Source organism: Carcharodon carcharias, chromosome 12, assembly GCF_017639515.1.
Source record: "Carcharodon carcharias isolate sCarCar2 chromosome 12, sCarCar2.pri, whole genome shotgun sequence".
In the NCBI taxonomy this organism is placed as follows: Eukaryota; Metazoa; Chordata; class Chondrichthyes; order Lamniformes; family Lamnidae; genus Carcharodon; species Carcharodon carcharias.
The window spans coordinates 136,681,328-136,704,302 of record NC_054478.1 but is presented as its reverse complement, the minus strand read 5'-3'; the positions used below and the strand labels follow the sequence as shown (position 1 = coordinate 136,704,302).

General features: G+C 41.6%; 1 protein-coding gene across 2 annotated transcripts in view; it reads right to left on the bottom strand.

Moving 5' to 3' along the window:
- The window catches only part of usp40 (ubiquitin specific peptidase 40), a 149,338-nt gene that overhangs the window by 69,354 nt on the left and 57,009 nt on the right, over positions 1–22,975 (bottom strand). For both annotated transcript variants that reach the window (XM_041200781.1, XM_041200780.1), the window contains exons 8-12: positions 17,591–17,719; positions 14,000–14,104; positions 11,963–12,070; positions 10,069–10,408; positions 6,892–6,973 (exon numbers count right to left, since the gene is read on the bottom strand). In XM_041200781.1, the coding sequence (XP_041056715.1) occupies positions 6,892–6,973; positions 10,069–10,408; positions 11,963–12,070; positions 14,000–14,104; positions 17,591–17,719 (764 nt within the window). The remainder of the gene's footprint in view (positions 1–6,891; positions 6,974–10,068; positions 10,409–11,962; positions 12,071–13,999; positions 14,105–17,590; positions 17,720–22,975) is intronic.

The following is a 22,975-nucleotide window of genomic DNA, read 5'->3' as shown; positions in this document are numbered from 1 at the left end:
ATGACATTCTGCACCCTTGCCACCCTCCAAGTGCTTCCTCCAAGTGACATTCAACATGGGGGAGTACTGAGGTGGTAATCAGCAAGAGGTTTCCTTGCCCACATTTGACCTAATGTAATGAGGCTTCATTGGGTCCAGAGTCGATGTTGAGGACTTCCAGGAAACTCTTTCCTGACTCTTTACCACTGTACCATCACCTCTGTTGAGTCTGTCCTACTGGTAGGACAGGACATACCAGGGATGCTGATGGTGATGTCTGGGACATTTCTGTAATGTATGGTTCTGTGATTATGACTATGTCAGGCTGTTGCTTGACTGGTCTGTGAGCCAACTCTCCCAATTTTGGCACAAGCTGCCAGAGCTTAACAGGGAAGACTTTGCAGGGTCGACTGGACTGAGTTTGCCGTTGTTGTTTCCGGTGCCTAGGCCGATACCAGGTGGTTCGACTGGTTTCATTCCTTCTTGACTTTCAACCGGTTTGACACAATGGAGCGGCTTGCTAGGCCATTTCAGAGGGCAGTTAAGAGTCAATCACATTGCTGTAGATCTGGAGTCATATATAAGCCAGATAAGGTAAGGATGGCAAATTTCCTTCCCTAAAGAACATTAGTGAACCAGATGGGTTTTTAGGACAATCGACAAAGGTTTCATGGTCATCATTAGATTTTAAATTCCACCATCTGCCAAGGTGGGATTTGAACCCAGGTCCCCTGGGTCTCTGGATCACCAGTAACAAGATCACTATGCTACTGCCTCCCCCAAATAGACATCTTCAAAGTTAGGAAGGGATTTAATAGCGTAGACATGGGGAAAAACATCTTGTATTTATTTAGCACCTTAAATGTGACAAGATGTCCCAAGACGCTATTCAGGAGCATTGTCAAACAAAATGTGACAACGAGCCTCATAAGGGAATATTAGATCAAATGAACACAAGTTTAGTCAAATATGTAAGTTCTAAGTGATGTCTTTAAAGGAGAAAAGCAAGGCAGAGAAGCATAGGGAGGGGATCCCAGAGCTTGGGGACTAGGCAACTGATGGCATGCCCACAAATGGTAGAGCGATTAAAATCAGGGTTGCTCATTATATGAGCGCAGATATTTCATAGCGTTGTGGGCTAGAGAAGATTACAAAGACAGGGAAGGGCAAGCCCACAAAGAGACTTGAAAACAAGGATGAGAATTTCAAAATCAAGACATTGTTTGACCACGAGCCAAAACAGCAAGCAGAGGGGCGATAGGGGAACAGGACATGGCTCGAGTTAGGACAACAGCGTTTCGGATGACCTCAAGTTTACGGACGGTGGAATGTGGGAGGCCAGCCAGGAGTGCATTGGAATTATCAAAGTCTATTTGTTTGTGGGGAAGTCCAAAATTAGGGATTGTAAATAGAAGATTATCACTAATAAATCCAATAAGGAACTCAAGAGAAACTTCTTTACCCAGAGTGATTAGAATATAGAACTTACTATCACATGGAGTAGCTGAGCCAAATAGCGAGGATGCATTTAAGTGGAAGCCAGATACACATATGAGAAAGAAAGGAATAGGAGGAAATACTGATAGGATTAGATGCAAAGGAGTGGGAGGACGCTCATATAGAGCATAAACAATAGCACAGAATAGCTGGCTCGTTTGGTCTGTTTCTGTGTTATGAATCCTTAGTAACAGTAACAGTACCCTACAACCGGCTTATGTGTTAATAAGGAAGCCTTGATTCTATCACGGAAGGCAAGACAAAAAATAAAATAAGGAATTTAATTTCTATGGCCAATGTTTCATTGTCAAAAATATTGGAAAAAGTATTTAAAAACACAATTGTAGGAAGACGCTCAGAAACGTGTAAATTCTACTTTAAACTGTACATCTATTTTGGAAAATATTTTGAAAGTTTCATTATCTGTAACCATCAGAATAAATTACAAATTTCAGTGCTTTTAAAAGGATTTTTCAACTGTTGAATTGGTTGGCAATTTGAAACATGGCTTTAAAATCAGTATTTTCCAAAGCCTGATTGATAATATCAAGTCAAATATTAAACAGAACCATGTTCTCAGGGAAAAAAGACAGCACTCTTAACGGCCGAATAAACTTATATAGTGAATAGCTCAACGCCTCAGGGTATGTTGGAGAGACTAAAGACAGACTGGGTGATTGCTTTGCTGTTCAATCTGCAAGCGTGACCCCAAGCTTCTGGTCGCCTGTCAGTCAAATTCTCCACCCGTGCTGTCACGCTGACAGCCCTGTCCTCGGTCTCTCCAAAGAACTCAACACAAGCTCAAGGAACAGCACCTCATTCATCTTTGGATTAGGCACTTCACATCCTTCTGGACTCAATAATGAATTCAAGAATTTTAGAGCCCTCAGTAACCTCTATTTTGTTTGCTTTTCTTTACAGGATTTAGTTTTACACTCGCTTTTCTCTCATTTTTGCTTTTGAACTGTGGCTATTTATCATTCTGCTATTAAACATCTCCTCTAGTCACAGCTTTTGTTTTTCTATTTGTCCGTTATCACTCCCTTTGGCTTTGCACTGCTGACTCTTTTGTTCTTTAAACACTTCTGTCTTCCACCCTATCACAAGCTTTCTTTAATGTTCTTTTTCTTGCTGAGTATTTCCAGTTTTTTCTGTTTCAATTTCAGCAAATTCTCAGACTGTTTCAGTACAGTTTTGATTTTCAGATATTATTTTCCTGAATTATGTATTGAAAACTATGAATGAAATAAAAATCTGTTTAAAATCAGGAAGACTTAGGTTTAATGAAGAAATAAATTTTTTTTTAAAAAAAAGCATGATTTGTGCATACTGAATCAAAGAGTCGGAGATTATTTCTTGCAAATAATCCATCTTTAAGGGCACAATTAGCACAATTTAACTGGTTAAACCCCAAAAACCAGGGGTTTGTGAACCGAGTGGCCAAGAACTTTGGGCACGCCCATTTTGGACAAGCAGGGCATAGGTTACTTTCCTGGACCCGAATGGTGAGCCCGGAGGCTCCCACAGTATTGGCCCGTTGGCTTCATTTTGATGCAGCCGTTGGGGTGAAGCAGAGTGCCAGATTTGGCCACTGTCTACATTGCAACAGTACTCAATTAAGTGGGGCCGGAGTCAGGTGGGAGTTAGGATGCTGTGCAGTTCTCTTTCTATATGGAAGAATCTATAGCAATCGAGTTCGATGATCATCACCATAAATTTTTTAATGAATTGTTCTCTTTCTTTGCGCAGAAAGTGCATGTAGCGTGTTCATAAAACATGTACAAACATCACAGGCCCTTACGATGCAGCCATATGTTTTCCCTACTTAAAAGTGTTCAGTCATAACAAAAACAGAGAAAGCTGCAAAAACTCAGCAGGTCTGGCAGCATCGGGGGAAAGAGAAACAGAGTTAATGGGCAGAATTTTGCCCTCGAATGGCATGCAGGCCCCACCGGCTTGGTGGCGGGCAGACAGCCGAACCCCGCCACCAAAACGGGGCCCGCTGCCATTTTGAGTGGGCGGGCCAATTAAGGCCCACCTAGCGGGCTGCCCGACGCTAAGTGCTATGCGCTTCCTGTGTAGGGGGAGGAGGGATTCCCCATCTGTCAAAGTGCGCTCTTTCACGCATGCATGTGAAAGAACGCACTGCTCCCTGAGGCAAAGTCCTGTCTCAGGGAGATTCGTGACAGGTAAGTAAAGTCTAAAAATAGATAACTATTGAAATTATTAACACGTCCCCCTCATGTGACAATATCACACGAGATGGAACACGTTAATAATAAACACATAAAATTTATTAAATGTTTAAAAAAGACATGAAACTTCATCCTATCAGTGGGGGCAGGTCTTTAATTATCTTTAATTATCTTAATGAGCCTGTCAATGGGCCATTGACAGATTGGTGGGCGGACAGCTGATTTCACTGTCCGCCCGCCTTCCTAAACATTTAAAGGGACCGGGATGATGTCGGGGATTCCTCCTGACATTATCCCGTGTCATTTTTCCCTTGGCGAGCGGGCCCCACCCCCAAATCGTCAAGGGGAAAATCCTGCCCAATGTAAAACTCTTCTTCAGAGCTGGGTTTAGTCATGATGCTTTTGGCCATCAGGGTGTGGGACAGGCTTTGTGGGCCAGTTGGTCTTTTCCTTTCCAATCAATTTTTGTATGTTTGTAAAAGGCAAATATGGATCAAGAAGACCGTATAATGGAGATATTCTTTGACTACTAAAAGAAAGGGAACTCATCTGAACCCTCAGTTATTCATTATTGGGCTGCCTCCATATTCACAGGGGTCATTTTATAGAGTTGTGAAAAGACTGAGCCTGTTTACCAACTGCTGTTGAGATATGATATTTGAATGATTCTATACCAATATACAACTGCTTGGCCACAATTACATCTGAATTTTTACCTCAATAAGAACATAATAAGAAACAGGATGAGCAGAGCAGTCAGCCCCTCGAATCTATTCCACCATTCAATACAATCATGGCTGACCTTCAGCCTCCTATCCACTTTCCCATCCACCCCCATATCCCTTGTATTCCCATAAAATCTGTCCATCTCAGCCATAAATACACTAAAAGATGGAGCATCCACAGCCCTCTGGGATAGAGTATTCCAAAGATTCACAAGTCTATCAGTGAAAAAGTTTCTCCTCACCTCCCCTCACCTGTAATGATCAACAACTTATCCTGACACCATGCCCCCATTTTCTAGATTCGCCATGGTGGTCTAAAAGCGTCCAGCATCACGAGAAAATGGATATAGCTTTGTTCTTAGCTTGTCTTTGTCTCGCAAAACAGGTCCAAATCATAGGACCATAGAAATCCTCGAGAATTGTGCTCATTTCCATTAGTTCCCCAATTGTATCCTTGAGCTTTAGCAAATAATTTCCAATCTTTAAGACAATTTTCTCTGAATTTGTGTGTGATTCCCTCCTTATATTTCCTTTTTTGATGTCAAAAAAATAAGAGCCTGATAAAACATCCAAAAATAGCTGGACTTTTAAAAACTGTTGAGAGAAATGACTTCAATGACCCTTAGAGATAGTAGATCCAAGTAGGATCTGCAGTGATCCTTGTCCTTGGGATTGGGGTACTACCAATATGCTTTAATACATGCTCTTGAGCTTCTCAAAACAAGGGATGTGGAAATGGCTTAGGTTTTTAAACTTTACCTCATTAAAAGATAAAGGTTTAATCTTAGATTTTGAGAGAATTTTCTAGTGAGCCACAACATTTTTATTGCCTTATAACTCTATAACTTGGAGAAATTATGCTGCAGAATCAATGCTGGGCAGTGGGAGAGGGTATTTTCCCAGCCCTGTGCCCTGTGGAGGCAGGTTTGGAGGGATGGGGTGTTGGGAAAGTAGAAAACCCTGTCAGGATGGCTCTGATGTGGTCCACCTCCAGGCAAGTGTCCTGGGGCAGGGTGCCACTGGAACCTGCACTCCACGGAGGTGGGCAGGCAATCAAGGCAATTAAGGACTTAATTAATTGATGCAAATGATTGCAATTAAGTGATAAGAGTAATGCAAGCTTTGACAGTGTTGCATGGGTCCTTCACTGTGTCAGGAGCCTGGCAATGCTTCAGAGGCAGCTTCTTGGCAGAAGGTCAAAGGCCACCAGAGGCTGCTGCAAATGCTGGCATCAGGGAGTCGCAAGGTACAAAGGGATGCAATCAAAGAGGAATTCATCCTTTTGGAGGAATCATCCTTGTAGTTCTGACCCTTGTTTTCCTATTGCTCCCTTTTGTGAGTGCCTCCAATTTGAGGTGCACCCTAGATCTCCCTCTTGCTCAGCAGCATTCATCTCTTCAGGTAGGGCTACCAGCCAACCATTTTTTCAGGCCCTCCCATTAGCCCTCTGACATCCCTGTTCCACCCACCGTCCTTAATTGGATGGTGAAAGTGGAAGTGACCCTCCCTATAAACTTGCGCTGGCAGGTGGTCTGCCAAGATGCTTGGGCAGGGAACCCACAAATGCTCCTCACGTTGGGTTTCTGAGGCCCATGGAAAAATTCAGCACTATGTTTCAGTCTGAATGTTATGAAGCTCACCTTGAAGAAAAAAACAAATGCAGACTATTTCAATGGAAGCTATTAGACTGTGTTGCTAGGAACTCAGCCAGCTGACAGCATTACTCACACAGTCACTTCAATTTGTTTATACCTTTGAGGGCTGCAAGTGTATTCTTAGATGGAAATCAAAAAACATATTTTTAAATTCTAATATAGTACAAATTATAAGCTGTTTTGGCACATTGGTCTAATTTTATGTAACAAAATTTACTGGTAGAAAGATTAGCTTTATAGAAGTTACGTGAACCGTTACAATTACTAAGCTTATGGTAAAAGGTAAGAGGACAGTGGTCTGCATCACTGGATAAATCTGTAAGCGTTTTGCTAATTTCAAGGGTTTTTAACTACGATTAGGCCAAATGATCAATGTGACATTTGAAATTAACTTGAATCCACGAACATTAACTTGCCTCACTAATAATTTAAAAAGTTCACTGGAGCAAACTGTTCTCTTGCTTCTGGAACTTGGGGATTTGAATCCATTTTATATTATGGAATTAATATGTTCTCTTCTGACCCTGTGAAGTTTAGGCTTACTTAAACCAATACTTGGTGGGTGAGTGTTCAATAAACATGGCTGCCCTTCATTCAGTGCTGATTGGCATGTGAGGCCATGGATTCCTCCCTCACTGTTGGTATTCCTATTTTGCTCTTTGCTACTCGTCCTTACTATACAACTCGGTATTTGCTGTTCTTGAATGCAGGTTTTGAGTTAAGTCACTTGATTGGTTGTTGTCTCCAACATAAAAGGATCAATAAAAAAAACTTGCATTTTGATTCCAAGCAAACACCCCTTAGAATGCAACTCTAATTCATATTTACGCCAGAGATTACCTTTGCTTTTGAAGACTGGCATCCAGGTTAGCTATCTCTTCCAGCAAGTCGGGAGGTACTTTGTACCTTGAGTTTCCTCGGGCTATGGGAACATATAAAAATAAAACAAACTTAATGTTTTACTTGGGGAACAAAAGTTTCAATCACCACAGATCATCAACACATCAACAGGGCATTTGCTTTTGCATAGCCGTTGCAACTATACATTTATAGCACAAATGAACAACATTTAGCATCTATGAAGTAGTAAGAAGCAATTCTACTACACCATTTCTCCCTTAAACCCATTGCATCGCACCTTCCTCTGTTTCAGATGCTTATCTATTCCTCCTTTAAAAAGATGCAACGCTCTCCGTCTCAACTACAATCCCCATAAAGCTGTGTGGATTTACAAAGGACTGCAGAGGATATATGGCAAAGAAACAGGCCTTTCGGACCAACCAGTCCATGCCGGTGTTTATGCTTCAAACTTCCTCCCATTTTCTCTCATCCAACTCTACCATCATGCCATCTATTTCCTTCTCCCTCATATGCTTGTCTGGCTTCCCCTTAAATGCATCTATACTATTCACTTCAACTGGATAAGTGTGAGGTTATGCACGGGCAGGACAAACAAGGCACGGGAATACACGATGTATGGTAGGACCCTGGGAAAAACCGAGGATCAGAGGGACCTTGGTGTGTACGTCCACCGGTCCCTTAAGGTAGTGGGACAGGTAGATAAGGTGGTTAAGAAGGCATATGGGATACTTGCCTTTATTAGTTGAGGCATAGAATTAGCCAAGGCATAGAATATAAGAGCAGGGAAGTTATGCTGGAACTGTATAAAACGCTGGTTAGGCCACAGCTAGAGTATTGCGTGCAGTTCTGCAAGCCGCATTACAGGAAGGATGTGATTGCACTAGAGAGAGTGCAGAGGAGATTTACCAATTGTTGCCTGGGCTGGAGAGTTTTAGTTATGAGGAGAGATTGGATAGACTGGGTCATTTTCCCCGGAGCAGAGGAGATTGAGCGAGGACATGATTGAGGTGTATAAAATTATGAGAGGCATAGATAGGGTAGACAGGAAGGAACTTTTCCCCTTAGTGGAGGGATCAATAACCAGGGGACATAGATTTAAGGTAAGAGGCAGGAGGTTTAGAGGGGATGAGAGGAAGAATTTTTTCACCCAGATATGGTGGGAATCTGGAGCACACTGCCTGAAAGGGTGGTGCAGGCAGAAACCCTCATAACGTTTAAAAAATATTTGGATGTGCACTTGCGACGCCACGGCAAACAAGGCTATGGGCCTAGTGCTGGAAAATGGGATTAAAATAGTTAGGTACTTGTTTGACCAGCAGACTCGATGGGCCGAAGGGCCCTTTACTGTGCTGTGGACCTCTATTACTCTATGACTCCTTGTGGTACTGAGTCCTATATCATTTAGGCAAAGAGGTTTCTTCTGAAATCCTTTTTGGATTTCTTAGTGACTAACTTATTTGGTGGCCTCTAGTCATGCTCTTTCCCACAAGAAGAAACATTCACTCTGAATCTATTTTATTAAAGCCTTTCATAATTATAATGACCTCCATTAGGTCACCCCTCAGCTTTCTTTTTTTTAATTCTAACTTCTCAGAAGTGATGGTAAATAAAGCTTTATTGATGTTGCAATTCTGCCCACCTGTTGATGGATTTGGCAATATTGTGCTGGCATTCAGAGGCCTATGACAATCAGCAGACACTATGCCTGCTGCAGTGCAGAAGTGTCAGAATATCATTTTTATTTTTAGTTTCAAATATTAATTGGAAGTATCAAATGCAATATCATTTCATTAATAATTGCCTCTTTAAAGAACATATTCTCAATTAACAGACAGGGCTGTGATCAATCACATACAGCACATTAATGAATGGAAGCCAATGGTATATTTTCAGATAAAAATAAATTCAGCAAGATATCACTGAGGATTAGATAACTGCAGAGACCCATCTGGGATGATAAGTTAACAGGACTTATTGCGAGTTGGGATACAAGCAGTAGAGTTTTGGATGGACTCAAGTTTCCAGCGAGTAGAAAGTAGGAGGCCGCTCAGGAGTGCAATCAGATAGTCAAGTCTAGAGGTAACAATAGTATGAATGAATGTGGGGTCACCAACAGATGAACTGAGGCAGGGGCAGAGTTGGGCAATGTTACAGAAGTGGAAATAAGGGGCCTTCGTGATGGCGCAGGTATATGGCCAGAAGCTTGTCTCAAGATCAAATATGACACCAAGGCTATCAACACTCTGATAAAAGCAAAATACTGCAGATGCTGGAAATCTAAACAAAAACAAAAATACCTGGAAAAACTCAGCAGTTCTGACAGCATCTGCGGAGAGGAATACAGTTAACGTTGAGTCCGAATGACTCTTCGAGTTCTGATGAAGAGTCATTCGGACTCGAAACGTTAACTGTATTCCTTTCCGCAGATGCTGTCAGACCTGCTGAGTTTTTCCAGGTATTTTTGTTTCTGTCAACACGTTGGTTCAGCCTCAGACAGTTGCCAGGGGAGGGGATGGAGTTGGGGGCTAAGGATCACAGTTTGTGGCAGGGGCCATTCTCACTCAATGCTGGATGTTGGGCAAGCAGTGTGACAATTTAGAGAGAATGGAGGTGTCAAAAGAATGGCAGTGGTGAGGTAGAATTATGTGTCATCAGCATACAAGTGAGACTGATGCCTGTTTTTGGATGGCACAGCATGATGCAGCTTGTTGCTGAGAAATAGGAAGGAACCAAGGATAGATTCTTGGGAAGCACTAGAGGGAGCAGGAAGAAAAGCCATTGTAGGTGATTCGCTGGCTACAACTGGTTATAAAGAATGGAACCAGGCGAGTGCAGTCGCCCAGCTGGACAACAATGAAGAGGCATTAGAGGAGGATGGTGTCATCAACCATGTCAATGGCTGTGGACAGGGCGACAAGGGATGGTTTACTTTTGTCACAGTCATACAGGATATTATTTGTGACTGTGAGAAGGGTCATTTCTATTCTGTGGCAGCAGGCGGTTGGTGGGGGGAAAACACCTGATTGGAGGGAGTCAAACATGGAATTCTGGGAAGATGGGCATGTTCAAGGATTTGTTGGAGTTGGGCTGGTAGTTACTGAGGACCAATGGGGGCCAAGAGTTTTATTTTGAAGTCCTTTCTAAAATATACTGTACCCTCTGCTGGTCGCTGTAGTTGAGATTTTCTATAAAACAGCATGTAGGCACACTCCTTGCCCTGAAACTGCTTCTCAATGTCCTTCTCCTGGATAGGTCGCACTTGGGAATCATCAAAATCAAACCAGTGTACTTCAGAATCAGGTGTCCTAGGTTGTCTTTCTTCTGTCTCATAGGCATGTGCAATGCTTGCTTTGCAATTTCCTGTCTGTGCTTTGGCTCCTGTCTTGGCTTTGGATGTATTGGGCTGTTGCCCTGGGCAACCACGATCAGTCTGTTTTACAGCAACCCGTGTTCCATCTGCCTTTAGCAGAAACACATCAGGATGACTCTCCAGAAACTGAAATAAAAGAGGGGAGATTACAATAGAACTCTAGGACAACCACAGAGCAACATTAGGATTTAGCAGACCTGGCAGCTGAATGACAAGACTGATATTTTTATCTAGATCATTGGGTTTAAGTCCAACCAAGGCAACCTTTCTTCAATTACAGTTGTTACAACTTCAAGCTAAGTTACTTCACATAAAGTGTTTTACTTGTGTTACTGTATTTGATGTTACTTTCCACTTAAGTGCTCCAGCATCCTTTCCTTAATTGAATGGAGTGAATACCAATAGAACATACAACTTAAATGTCACCTCTCTTTCACATTCTGGAACAATAAATAATGACAATTAGAATTACCTTCTATCTTGGACACCAGGGACTGGAGCAGGCATGATGGCAGGTGGCGCCTGGGATAAACGGACAGCAGTACCCGCATCCAATTCCCAGCATTGGGAAAACTGTTCCTAATTTATTGGGGGACCGGATGTCACTTAGGTTTACTAACGAGCCACTTAAAGCCAATTATCCGAGTCCACCGGGATCTAGAGAGGGCTCAGGAATTTAACGGGACTCAGATGGGTCTCCTATGCCTCCTGAAGGCCACCCAGCAAACCCTGTTGGTCTTGTGGCAAGAATCCCTTGTTCAAGGCACTCAGGGCCTGATCGAGGGATTCAGCACTGTAAGGGGGGAGGCAGGGGACTGCTGAAAGCCACTCCTGGCCTTGCATTCAATACCCCTTCCCACACTCTGGCCAGCGATACCCCTTCCCACAACACTCATCCCATCCCACTCACCTGTCTTCAGGGATCCAGTGATGATCCCTAGTGAAGGCCTCAGAGCGCTGCCAGCAGTGGCTACCCACTCCAGGTGGCTCTGCTGTCAATGGCCAGCAGCTTTTGGGGCGCAACTTTCACCCTACCGGCGCCTTCATCATGTGGGAAGCCTGATGCTGGCTAGCTAAGTGCCTCATTGCCCTTAAATAGCATTGGGCCTCCCTGGCAGAAGAGGCATGGGGCTCCCATCTGTTCATCAACCATTGGGGGGACGCTTCAAGGGCAAGGAACTAAATTCCGCTCAGATCTCTCAGATGTCTACAGGATTGGATCTCGAGATATAATATTCCAGGCAAACTCAATTGTCTCCACAAAGGCAGTCACAAACACATACTACAATGCTGCTTTACATTTATATTAAAGTTAATTCCTAGGTTGAAATTAACTGTAAATCACAATATGCTCTTTCAACACCTCTCCACTATCTCTCTCAACCACTCAATTGCATATGTTGAAAGACAGTTAATAATAGATGTGGGATAAACAATGGGAAGATCAAAGCCAATGTCTTCAGCACATGCCACAAATAAAAACATATAATCATAATAATGCCATTCCATTTTGGGAAAGAACCTCACCACGACCTATAGACCTCAAACAGTCAACTTGTAGATATTGTAGTAGACAAGAAAATCATGGCTGTAATTATTGTCTGTGCCCATTTCCTTGGTTGAGCCAATACACTTGCAATTCTTTTATGCCTATTCTATTCACAAAGTGCAGTCCCCTACCTTCCTTAAAGAGCCATGTTGCTTGCGGTATCTTTTGTTCCATGCAACACCAACTTTCTCCAACAATTTCTGGCCCAGCTGATCCACCAGTATGCCATCAGGTCCCATCTCAATATGAACAGACAGGAGAAAAGATTACAAAAAGGCAAGATATCTCAAAAGTACCATCCTTCATTTTAGCACATTATTAAGGCAGCAAGAACAGCACCAGCAAATTAATCCTAGCTGCCCTAATTACCAGGACTCCTGCTGGAGAAGGAAGGTATCAAGCTGCTGGAGCTCAGACACCAGCAGTGCACTCACTATGGGTACAGAACAAGATGCGTCAATGACACTAACTACTCCAGTTACCAGTTAACTCTTATAAAAAGGTATTAGTATTTTTGAAGCACCTAATAATGACTACAAAAGCAAACTGCTACTCAATTGCTTCGATGGATGAGTGTTCAGCAAAGAAAAAAGACTGGTTTACAGTCTAGGTTGATGTCATCTCATATGCAACATTAGGCCAAGTCTCGATTTGCATAACCGATTACAAATACTGCATACGAAGTCAGTGTAGGAGGGGTAGATGGAGGCATCGACTTTGCGCCATACTCATTGTCCTGAGGGCAGTTGAATCTGCTTTCCTCAAATTAAATAGCAAAATCACTTGATAACTGAGACTCCTCCATTTGGGTCTGTCCAAGGTTGCTTTTTCCCCATATATTGGGATCCAGTTTGCAAGCCATCAGCTCCTGGCGACTTGCCCAGAGAATGCTGCTTTATGGCCTTTGTGACTTCCACTTGAGAAGGATCTAGAGCAAACTCTTCCAGAGTGTGGTGCTGTGGAAGTGACTCAATGGTATTATTGCACACCTTGGGTTGTTGGTTTAGAAGATTGCTAAACAGCTCTGCCCAATAAAAGAGAATCACATGCTTACTTGTTAGGAGCTGATTGCTGAACACCCATCCTCTCAGCAGATGGTAATCTTCTAATTGGCATTCCTTGTTGGTGATTTCTTGTCAGATGTGTAAGACCTGTGAGCACCTAGATGCTTGCCTATGTCTTGGGTGTTGTTGTCGAACCAGTCTTGGTGCTTCCATTTAACAAATCCTAGGACCTGAGATGCCGTGCTACAAGTATCATCCATTAAATTCTTCCAAGAATTTTCAATGACAATATTGTCCTCTGGGAAATCAGCAATTCCTGTGGCTGGTTTGTGCTCCAGTTCTTGTAATTCGACTATATCTTTAAGAACAGTATATTAAGCTTCCTTTGTGGCTTGACACTGAGCCAAAAGCTTTAGGTTTTGTCTTCAAAGATACAATACTCCTGAGAAGCCGATGGTCGCACCAGCATTCTGCATCTCTAAGGGAGCGGGTGGAGCTCATGTCCTTGAGATTGGTCTGTCGTACAATAATGTAATCCAACATGTATGTTGTGCCAATGCTCGGGTCTGGGGTTTTCAGTTTGTCTGCTTTCTGGAAGACTTTTGCATTTGTGATGGTTAGGTCAAACTCACTGCACTTAGAGAGGAGCTGGCCATTGGTGTTTACTGTCAATACTGTGGTGTCCTCATGCTCTTCTCCACTTATCTGTGCCCACTCGGGTATTGAAATCGCCAAGAATAATGAGTTTGTCCTGGTGGAGTACATCTCCAATTCTAGCAAATTGTCACACAATGTACATTTGGTACAATACAAGATCAAGGAGATAAACTAGTAAAAACACTAAAGAAAAGAAAGCCATTCAACCAATCAAGCTCACTCTTTCCAATCTTTGCACAATCAGGTAATCTAACTAACCTATTTAACCTGTTGAAGAAAACTACAGAGGGGTTACGTACAACAACTTACCTTTATAGAGTACCTTTTACATAGTTAACAGGAAAGTTATCAAACAAAATTTGACATTTTATTTTACAGTCTATATGTTCTTGCATGGCCATGTCTTGGATCATTATTTTAATAGGTCTACTAATTAAGAGGTGCACAGTGCAGCAGGATGTGAGCAGCTGTGATGTATATGCTGGGTACCCATGTCTAATACAATACCTGGCCTAGAATAGTTCTCAGGATTTCTAGGGGATCTCCCAATTCCAGCAGGTTGTCTACATTTGTTGGATCTTTTGTTGAGTTGATCACCACATTCTCTTCATCCTGAAAAGAAAGCCATATCATTGCTGCAAGTGCCAAATACACACAAGCACCTTACCCGGGTTTAATGTGAACTATTGGAAAATAATTGAAGCAAGTTTATCAAAATAAATGGCTGAGGAGATCATTGGAAAATTGTAACCGATGTATCTAAGGCTCTCTAGATTCAAAAATTATGCCTTTGGATTGAAACATTTTGAATGCCAGGCTATAATTTAAAGTAGTAAGGGAAAGAGAAATCAGGGAACTGTGATCCTGTCAGTTTAACATCAGTTTTGGAGAAGTTAATGGAATTTATGAGAGAAAGAATGCAAGATTTGAACTTTCACAAAACTAATTCGTTCACAGAATTAAAATCAGACTCAATGTTTGAGCACTTAGATAGGTATGAACTAATCGAAGAGAGTCTTGGATTGGCAAAGTCTAGGTCATGTCTGATTTAGCTGAATGTAGTCACAAGCAGGGTGGATAGGGGAGTGACTATAAATGCTGTCTGTATGGACGTCCAGAAGACATTTGAAAAGGCTTCACATAAGATTAGCAAAAATGAAAGTGTACGGAATTGGAAGTAATCTTATGATGAGAGTCAGTAATTGTTTGGGAGGTAGAAGACAGAGAGTAGGAAGAAAAGGTCCCACACGGGAGACTTTTAAAGGCAAATACACATGGGATACAGGGTAATTTGATAAGGTGGATTCAAAATTGGCTTAGTTGTACGAGACAGAGGGTGATGACAGAAGGCTGCTTTAGTGATTGGAAGCCAGTGTCCAGTGGCGTACCACAGGGATCTGTGCTGGGTCCCCTATTATTTATCATTTATATAAACGACATAGTTGACTATGTGGGAGGTAGGATTAGTAAGTTTGCGGATGACACAAAGACTGGCCAGGTGGTTGACAGTGAGGTTGAATGTCTTGAAGATATAGACAGGATGGTCAAATGGGCAGATAAGTGGCAGATGGAATTTAACCCTGAAAAATGTGAGGTGATACACGTTGGAAGAAGTAATTTGACAAAGAAGTATTCAATGAACGACATGGCACTAGGAAGTTTTGAGGAACAAAGGGACCTTGGTGTATGTGTCCATAGATCTCTGAAGGCGGAGGCGCATGTTAGTGGGTGGTGAAAAAAGCATATGGGACACCTGCCTTTATCAATTGAGGCATAGATTACAAAAGTAAGGAGGTCATGTTGGAGTTGTTTAGAACCTTGGTGAGGCCACAGCTGGAGTACTGTGTGCAGTTCTGGTCGCCACATTATAGGAAGGATGTGATTGCACTGGAGGGGGTGCAGGGGAGGTTCACCAGGATGTTGCCTGGGATGAAACATTTAAGTTATGAAGAGAGGTTGGATGGACTTGGGTTGTTTTCATTGGAGGAGAGAAGACTGAGGGGCGACCTGATCGAGGTGTACAAGATTATGAGGGGCATGGACAGGGTGGATAGGGAGCAGCTGTTCCCCTTAGTTGAAGGGTCAGTCACGAGGAGACACAAGTTCAAGATGAGGGGCAGGAGGTTTGGGGGGGATGTGAGGAAAAACTTTTTTACCCAGAGGGTGGTGACGGTCTGGAATGCGCTGCCTGGGAGGGTGGTGAAAGCCAGTTGCCTCACATCCTTTCAGAAGTACCTGGGTGAGCACTTGGCACGTCATAACATTCAAGGCTATGGGCCAAGGGCTGGGAAATGGGAATAGGTAGGTAGGTTAGATGTTTCTCACATGTCGGTGCAGCCTCGATGGGCCAAAGGGCCTCTTCTGCAGTGTGATTCTGTGAAAAGGGAATGTTCTCTGATTGGCAGGATGTGAGAAATGGTGTTTCCCATTTGGGTTACCGGGGCATTGGATATTCACCTTTTCATCACATATATTAAGACAGATGAACGAATAGGGAACGGCCTCCCTAAATTTCAAATTACACTAAGTTAGGAGGCATAATAAATTGTGTAGATGGGAGCAAGAAGTTGCAAAAGGCCATAAACAGCGTGGATGAAACAATTATATTTGGAGTCCAACATGAATCATTATGCAGTCATCCACTTTGGATCAGAGAATGGCAAATTAGGATATTTTCTGAACAGTAGAAGGATAGAAGCTATGGAGAAGCAAAGGGATTTAACAGCTTATCTACAAAAGACATTTAAAAACTAGTTCACGGATACAAAAACTAATCTAAAAGGCTAATGCCTCTATCTCAAGGGGATTGGAATACAAAAGCGAGGAAGTTATGCTTCAGTTGCATATAGCCTTGGTCATCTGAAGTACTGAATTCAGTTTTGGGCACAGCACCTCATGAAATTATATTCTAGCCTCAGAGTAGGTACAGTGCAGAATCACCGGAAGGTACCAGGCTTAAAGGGTTCAATTATGAGGAGAAAGAGCCTAGGCTTGATTTGTATTCCTCCAAATTTATAAAGTTGACAGGTGATCTAATTTAAAATAATAACAGGATTTTCTAAAGCAGATATAGAGAAATTATTTCTGGTGGGCAAATCCTGAATAAAGAGGATAATCTTAAAACACAAGCGATGTCCATTAGGAGTGAAATCAGGAAGCCCTTTATCATACAAAGGACAATGTAATTCTAGAGGTCTCCCCCAAAAGACTGTGGGATCTGGTGTAAATTAAAATGATCAAGATTAAGATCAATTGATTTTTGTTAGGTAAGGCTATCAAGGGAGGAGGTTTTGTGGCATCCCTCACTCTGGGCCAGTAGCTCCAGGTTCAAGTCCCAATTCGGGACATGGTGGCTGTGGAAGTTGCATTCATTATGTGGCCAAACAGGTTAATTATCATCCTGTAAATGCTTCCAATATGATGGCAGGTAGTAACAGCGAGAGAGTTGCCTGGTCAGCCATATTGCAGAGGGCAATGGCAAACCACTGTAGTACTTTTGTGAAGCATAATCATTGGACCAATCCAATGGAAATCCATGTTTGTTCATGCTTTCTTAAGGCATGGTCCCTGAAGGAGGGGGAAGGGTATCAAGAAATATGGAGCAAAGCTGGGTAAATGGCACTGAGGTACAGACCAGCAATCCTCTAAACGAATAGAAAGACAGGCTCAATTGATGACTGTTCCTATGAATTGGAACAAAATCTTTGACCCCCTTTAACTACTGATCTGAGGACATGGGCTCAATTATTTTTGGAATCCTCTTTTCTATTGGAACTTATTAACATATTTTCATTTAAAAGTTTCAGCCAACTAGAAGACATTATCACAGATGGCTGGAGTACGTAATTTGTACTGCTACAGACAAACTGCTGTATAGGCCACACAGATAGGTAGCAGCACAATGACAATATTGCAACATATTCAAGAAATGTTATAAGCTATCCACTTTTTTAAATATCAATTCTAATCAAAACAACTATAACGCAGACAATCACATCTTGGGATAAACATCTTAATTTTAAATAAAGGGTCAGAGACGTTAACTAGTATTATTAAGTATCTCAAGAGCAATAATATGTTTTATAGTAATTGACTCACTAGAGAGAACCAGGTGCCCAGCTGGTCAATATCTTTGATGTATGCATGGTAATGGCCTCCATAACAGCCTCCTTTGTGGATGATTACAGAAAAGAGTTCATACTCATATTCAGAATCTGGCAGTTCATCCTGAGACAAAACAAGGAAGGTGAAGAGATTTTCACTGGTTGTAGAAGTTTTTATGATAACATCATGCATTTATATAGCATCTTTATGTAATAACATATCCCAAGAAACTTCACAGAGAAAATATGGTACCAGGTCACATAGGCAGATATTAAAAACAGATGACTAAAAGCTTAGTCAAAGGGGTAGGTCTTAAGCAGTGTCTTAAAGGAGAGTGATGCAGATAGGCAGAGGGGTTAGGGAAGGAATTCCAGAGGTATATGATCAACATTCAACACTTTACACTATTTTAAGTCATAATTTAAAATAAACTAACAGTCCTTTTCCCATATTGCAATGAATGACATTTCAAATCGCTGGATGATCAGGACCTTCCTAGAAACAAAGAACTTGCATTTATTTGGTGCTTTTCACACCCTCAGGATGTCTCAAAGTGACTCAAAGTCAACATATTAATTAAATGCAGTCAGCATTGCTTTTTGCTCAAACACAACAGAAATATTCCCACAAACAATAAATTAGGTCAATGATCGACCTGTTTTTAAAGCAATGGTTAAGCAATAGATGAAGGCTGTGGCACAGGGAGAATTCCCCAGTTCTTCTGCAGATATGCCAAGCTGACTAGGCAGAAAAGACCTCAGTTTTACATGTCATCTGGCGGGCTGCACTCCAGGTAGTCTAGTGCTCTCTCAATGCTGCCTTGAAGTGTCAGCCTAAATTATGTACTCAAGTCCTGGAGCATTTGTACCCTAAAATGAGGTTTGCGCAACCAGAAATGTTTCTCACTAGTCAATGTGGAGCAGTATTTTCCTGTCTTGTACAACCTGCCATTTTAAAGATAGACAAGCAAGGTGGCTGCACAGACACAAGCATTCACAAGCTCATGGTCCTGTTATGAGTCTGCTCCAATGGAAATTTCTCTATCTGCACTATGGACAAACATAATATCAGATTTTACAAAAATATTATAAGACTCTGTCATACAGCATTGGAAACATTTAAAGTGATAATTTAGTTAAAAGGTTCATCAATCTGAAACGTTAACCCTAGCTTCTCTCTTCATAGATGCTGCCAGATCTATTCACTAATTCCAACATTTTCTGTTTTATTTCAGATTTCCAGTATCTGCAGTATTGTATTTTTGTATGGGACCAATGGTTTTATTAATTGAGGAATAGAGTACCAAAGCAAGGAAGCTAACCCTTTATAACACATTAGTTAAGTCTCAATTCTTAATGTCAAATCTGGACACCACACTTTATGAAGAATGAGATACCAAAGAGATTTACTAGAATACTCTTGAGAGATGAGAAACTTCATTTATGGGATGGCGGGGGTCATGGTTGATGCAGGAAACTGCAGAAGCTGGGGTTGTTTTCCTTAGATCAGAGATTTGATAAGGATATTGAAAACCATGAAGGAATTTTAATAAACGTGAAGAAAATGTTAAACAAAAACAGAAAACGCTGGAAAAACTCAGCAGGTCTGGCAGCATCTGCGAAGAGAGAAACAGAGTTAACGTTTACAGTCCATATCACTTCTTCAGAGCTAAAGAGAAGTAGAAATGTGATGGAATTTATACTCTTTAAGGGGGGTGGAGCAGGTGAAGCAAGATAGAAGGTCAGCGATAGGTGGGGGCTAAGGGGATAATGACAAAGATGTCATGGGCACAAGACAAAGGGAGTGTTAACGCTGGTGGTGAAGACTAAATGAGGTCCTGATAGTGGCATAAAGATAAGAAAGCAGAATGTGTTAATGGCTGAACAGGGTCAGCACTCTGTGAAAGAACAACATGAAAACAAGTGACAGATAGCCCTGTGGGGGGAGGGGGAGGGAGCGACGGTTGGGGAAAAAGGGATTTCAAAAAATAAATAAATGAATAAAAATAAATAAAACACTTTAAAATTGAAAAAAGGATTAAAAAGGGGGTAAAGATAGAGGACAGAGTTCATGGTCTGAAGTTAATGTTAAGTCTGGAAGGCTGTAAAGTGCCTAATCGGAAGATGAGGTGCTGTTCCTCCAGTTTGCGTTGGGCTTCACTGGAACATTGCAGCAGGCCAAGGACGGACATGTGGGCATGAGAGCAGGATGGGGTGTTGAAATGGCAAGCTTGCGTGGGTCATGCTTGCGGACTGGGCAAAGCGGTCACCCAGTCTGTGTTTGGTCTCCCCAATGTAGAGGAGACCATATTTGCTTTTATATTAAGAAGAAAATGTTTCTAGTGGTAGAAGTCTCAATAAGCAGAGGACAGATTTAAGGTGAGTGGTAAAAGAATCAGAAGCAACTTAAGGAAACATTTTTTACACACCAAGTTGTTGTGATCTGGAATGGGTGTTGGATTGTACATTCTGTAACATTCAAAAGAGAGTGGATAAATATTTGAAAAAATATTATAGTGCAATGGGGGAAAATGCAGGGGAATGGTACTAGTTGGATAGTTCTACCAAAGAGCTGGCACAGGCATAATGGGCCAAATGGTTTCTGTCCATGCTGCATTCTGCTGACTCTATGAAAACAGAAAAGGTGTTGCATCTTGTCTCACATTTGCATCACAGCGATCATGCCAAGTAAATTAGGCTCCAAACGCAAGAAGGGATGATGGGTGATGAATGGTTGCACTACCCTGACTGGCAGCATTGATTACGATATTAGTAAATCACCAGCTGCTTAAAAGAAGCATACTCTCACCAGTGGATAGCAATTTTAACTGTACTGAATTGCCATTGTAAGCAGAGGAAAACTTTAGAGGAAATTTGAAGTGGGGGAAAGGTTGTACTTTTAAATCAAATTCTGCTACCTAATAAGAACGAAAAAAAGTTTCTGTTGAGTCACAACCTATAGCTCGGCACTATTCTGCTGATATCAACGGCAAACACTTTTAGGACAAAGATCCACAGGAGATTTGATGGTATGGCATTCAAGTTGGATACAAAGAATCTGTAGCACATAAACAGGTCAACCCATCTGTGTTTTGTTCATTCTTCATACAGAGAAGAAGTCCGAATATTTCCTTTCACCCTGTCTGAAATAACATCATTATGAACAGAAAGTGGGATTGAGGCAAAAGAGTGCAGCAAAACTCAAAATCAACAGAATAAATTGCACATGTGCGTGACAGCCTGGAAGATACTGCACAGGTCCACGTTGAATAGCATGCATTTTTTTTAAAATTATAGGTATTGACCCACTGAAAATACTGGCCGTGCACAACAGCAAAATTTTATAAGGTACCCTGTCCCCTACTTATTTTGCAATAGCTTGTATGGGGAATACGACATATTAAAGGTATATGTGCAGTTGGATACCTTAGATGGTACCATTCTTATCTGAGTCAATGACAGTGGGTTGAAGTCCCAAGCCATAACATAAGTATTCCAGTGTACTGCTTGGCGTTACCAGAGGTATCAAACCTTTAATTCAGATATTATACTGAGATTTTATTCTGCTTATTAAAGGGGGACAAGTGGATCTTTAAGATTCTGTAAAATTATTCAAAGATAAGAAGATAGTTCTCCCAGTGTCCTGGACAACATTCCACTTCTGATGGGTCAAAATCCTGGAACTCCCTCCCTAATAGCACTGTAGGTGCTACTCCACAGGGACTGCAGTGATTCCAGAAGGCAGCTTCCCACCACCTTCTCAAGGGCAATTAGGGATAGGCAATAAATGCTGGCCTAGTCAGCAACATCCACATCTCGTAAATGAATAAAAAAAATCAACACAACCAAATGTTGCTCATTCATCTCAATTTGTGGTATCTTCCTGCACGAAAAACAGCCATCATTATTTACCTGCTAACTCTCACTGTACTTCAAACTAATTCAATGTTTGTCAAGACCTTTGAAACATTTCTAAAAGAGACAATAAGGCACCCTATTAAGGCAAATCCTCTGCATTCACCCCTCTTTCATAGGAGTAATATTACCTTTTAAAAGATTAGTAATTGCACTGAGATGTAGGACCATTAATCTGCTGCTTAATATGAAAGTCTCAGCAGTCATCACACATAAAAAAATCAGCTAGAAAAAGATCAACTTGAACATCCTTCTGGTTTTGATTTCCTATTCTATTTTTAAATGATTTAACAGTGAGTATTGAAGACTCTAACAGAGGGATATGAATTAACATAAATAGGGATAGTAATTAACCTAGGAGGAGGTGTAATCATGCCATTTCAACGATGTGACACACAGCTGAAGCACAGGAAGCCCCTGTTGCAGTTAATGATTGTATTACACCAGTAAGTGAATAGGCTTCAGCAACAAATAGCCTTTCACTTTTAAAAAATGTTATATCTACTTGCCATGCCCTACTTCCATTCTTCAGCCAAACAAGGTGTACAATCCGATCCCAGGTCCACTGGAACATTTGCATGAATAACGAGCAGTTCAACTTGATGATATGAAGGCTACCATAGTCTCTTGATTTTTCCCTTTTTGGAGTAGCAATGTGGCTGTAATATTTACTCATTCCTTTTGATAGATCCCTACTAGACATTTATTTTGCACATCATGTTTTTCTTTTGAGCCATATTGTCACTGTGGAAATGCATCAGTCACAGGTACGCACCCATGATCTTCCACAAGGCTGCATTGAATTTGTGAACCTCTGAGGGAAACAAATCTGAGTCATTCCACAGCTACACAGTTTTTTCCTATTACACAGGCTGGGGAAATAGCTGGAGTTTTCTACATACTCATAACAACCAATATCAATATTGCTCGTGGAAGATCTTGGGCATATACTCATGGCCAAAGCATTTCTGCAATGATGAAATGGCTGAAAAAAAAAAACATGCTGTACAACAGGGATTTCTGAAAGAGATTAAGTATTTCAGCCATATATCAGCTCCAAAAGGGAAAAAAAAGTCAGGAGATGCTGGTAGTCTTCATGTTATATCATCGAGTTCATTATTCATGCGAGTATTCCAGCAGAATGCCAGCCTCAAAGGGCCAGATTCTGATACTCTCACACAGTGAGGCCAGCTGTCGAGATTCTAATACTGTTCTGACCGCAATCAGATAACAAACGCAGAGCATCAATCAAACTTGAAACACCCAATGGCAGGAGGTGGGGTTGCAGTGGAGAATCACTCAGGTATGCACTGCATAAAACCACTGAACCACACAGGGGATGTTGGGATTTTATTAATGACATCCTTCCACCTAAAACTTGCTTTTGTACCAATTTACCTAGGCAAACAGAAAATAAAATGTCAGTTGTAAAACACTGGATATCAGGAGAGTCAACCGCACTTAA